The sequence below is a fragment of the Condylura cristata genome, unplaced genomic scaffold (assembly GCF_000260355.1).
Source record: "Condylura cristata isolate star-nosed mole 26May11 unplaced genomic scaffold, ConCri1.0 scaffold00008, whole genome shotgun sequence".
Lineage (NCBI taxonomy): Eukaryota > Metazoa > Chordata > Mammalia > Eulipotyphla > Talpidae > Condylura > Condylura cristata.
The window spans coordinates 703,208-705,816 of record NW_004567109.1 but is presented as its reverse complement, the minus strand read 5'-3'; the positions used below and the strand labels follow the sequence as shown (position 1 = coordinate 705,816).

At 57.4% G+C, this 2,609-nt stretch overlaps 1 protein-coding gene across 1 annotated transcript in view; it reads left to right on the top strand.

Annotated features, from left to right (window-relative positions):
• NOL9 (nucleolar protein 9) overlaps nt 1-2,609 on the top strand; it is a 12,952-nt gene that overhangs the window by 1,030 nt on the left and 9,313 nt on the right. The window contains exons 2-3 of the mRNA XM_012722057.1: nt 305-524; nt 1,058-1,185. Of these exons, the coding sequence (XP_012577511.1) occupies nt 305-524; nt 1,058-1,185 (348 nt within the window). The remainder of the gene's footprint in view (nt 1-304; nt 525-1,057; nt 1,186-2,609) is intronic.

The following is a 2,609-nucleotide window of genomic DNA, read 5'->3' as shown; positions in this document are numbered from 1 at the left end:
AGGTGCAGGGAGAGCAGGACCGGACGGCTTGCAGGCCGCGCGCGCCCTCCTCGCTGGCAGCGGGTCTGGGGGACCCTGTCCGAAACCCCGCGAGGGAGGGCCTCGCAGGCAGCGGCCTTTGCAAGGACAGGAAGCCGAGAGCAGCGAAGGCCAGTTTGTGGGCCCCCTTGGGCCTCACGTGTACTGGAGGGCACCTAGTGTAAGATGTCTTCTGCTACAAGCCAGTACCTTCGGCAGGTGAATGCAACGGAGGTTGCTTTAAGTTCAGGTGGTGGCCACAGAACTTGTCACTTCCTTTCCCTAGGATTTCACGTTTAGCGGCATCTGCCGGGTGACCTGCCTTTACGGCCAGGTGCAGGTGTTTGGCTTTGCCATCGGCCAGGGCCAGCCTCCCCAGGATGTCTACTCCACCTACACCCACTCTCGCCTGACCATCAGCTCGGTTCATTACTTACTGCCCGAGAAAAGCAAGAAGGAGATAAAAAGGGAAGCCCGGACTTTGCTCCGACCTCATCTTAACCGAGGTAACGGGAAGAACTGCTGCTTTCTGAGGGCGCGGGTTGTAGATGCTTGCTGTGGTTTAGATTTGCACACGTCACTGGCCCTGTCTCATTTTGGTGTTTAAACCCCAATCCAGCAGCCTGTGCTGGGGGGTGAGGGGGGTGGGGGAGCTCTGCTGCCTCTTGTGGGTCAGCCCCTGGCCAGGGATGGAACCTACTCCTACAGGGATGGCCTCAATCCCAAGGCCACCATGGAGGCCCCCCACTGTCTCCGTGTAAACCCTCGCCAGAGTCCTGCGAATGGATCTGTTGTTCTCACGTTTTTATGTGAGAAAAATGACCCAAGGTGATTGCTGGTGGGTGACAACTTGCCATTGCTAGTGGGTAGCACACTCCTTCACCTGTACTGCTGTGTACGTGACTTCCCGAAAAAGACTCGCAAACATGATTGCTGTTTTCGAAAAGCTTAACCTTTTAGCTGAGGCGGCCGTAGTCCTGACGGAGGCAGAGAATTGAACGGAGACCCTCTCTCAGGTAGACTGTCTTTCTCTTTGTAGATGACAGGTGTTGGGCGATGAAGAATTTTTCTCCTCTGTGTTCTATTGTACTGCTAGAACGACTGAGAAGCTCCACCGTGAACTTCATCAACAGCCATCCAGGCTTGTCTTATATTTTCTCACAAGAGGTAAAACCAGTTTTCAATCAGAATTTAGCTAGCTGCAGTTTTCTTTTTTGAAAGATGTATTTCTTGAAAGATTTTTTTATTTATGCACACAAGAGCTGGGGTGTAGGCCAGAGGTTGGGGGGAAGGGTGAGAGATTCACCAGAGACAGAGGGGGGAGCAGAACAGCCAGATCCATAGCTGGAAATACACTGCTGAGGGGAGCAGTAGGGAATTGCGCCCTGCGGGTCACTCCCTGGCCGGGGATCGAACTCATGCTTCAGTGGCGCCCATGGCTTCCTAGTGCTGGCATTCACCTGTGCGCCAGCAGGGGCCTGGCCAGCAGCTGTTCTCCCCAGAAGTCTTAGCAGCTGGCTGCGGGGAGCGCCCTAGGGGCTCGTCTGCCGTGTTGTGCTGTGGCCGTAAGGAATGGAAGGTGGGCACAGTCAAAGCATAGAAAGGTCTGCTGTGGGAGGTGTGCCAGTCCGCCCACCCTGCTCAGCTTCATCCCCCAGAAAAGACACCATGCAGATTGTGGTTGGTGAAACTGCTCTTGGCATTTTTAAAATGATTGATGGTATACATTTCCTTTAAAGATTTATTTACTTGTGCATCCAGAACTGGGGTGCAGGCCAGAGGTGCAGGGGCGGTGAGAGGAGTCGCCAGAGACAGAGTGGGGTGCAGGACAGGCCGACTGATGAAGTCCATTGCTGAGGGGAACAGCGGGGAGACAGGAGAGGTCTGCGGTGCCCTGTGGGTCACCTCCGGGGCGGGGATCGAATTCACACTGAAGCGGCTGTGGCCAGCTTGCAGCACTGTGTCCTGACCCTTTTCGCCACCAGTTTGGGGAGGCCTAAACTGAGTAATTTTTTACTCGTGTTTTCTCCCATCGTCCTAATGCCCTCAAGTCGGGTTCTGGTGAAGCTGCCTGCTGTGAGCCGTCAGTGGCGTGTGGTCTGCGGGGTCGTGGGCAAACGAGATGTAGGTGTGAGCAGGAATCAGGCCCGGCTGCATGGGTGTAAGGTGTTGTGTTCACGCAGGATGGGCGCAGGAGGTGCGGGTGAGGCCTGCGGACATCCAGTTGGGATGTCACGTGGGCAGCCTGGGGCGTGAACCTGACTAGAGAGGCCTCCGGCTGCCACGAGGGGAGACAGGCCCCCTGGGGAAGTGGGTGGAAATGGGGAGGTGCCCGGACGCACGCGGGCACGTGCAGGGCGGAAAGGACGGAGCGGAGTGGCTGAGCGGAGCCTGGAGTGAGCGCGGCCGGCAGAGTCGCAGCTGTGCCAGACGCTGCTCCGGAAGGTGAGGCCTGAGGAAGGCGCGTCTGTCGGCGGCCGGAGGAGGGTGTCCATCGACTGGGGCTCGGGGGTCAGGCTCGGGGAGCCCAAGGGTAGGGCAGTAGGGAGTTTGCTTTGGGCAAGGGAAGGAAAGCGCGTGCCGGGGGCGGA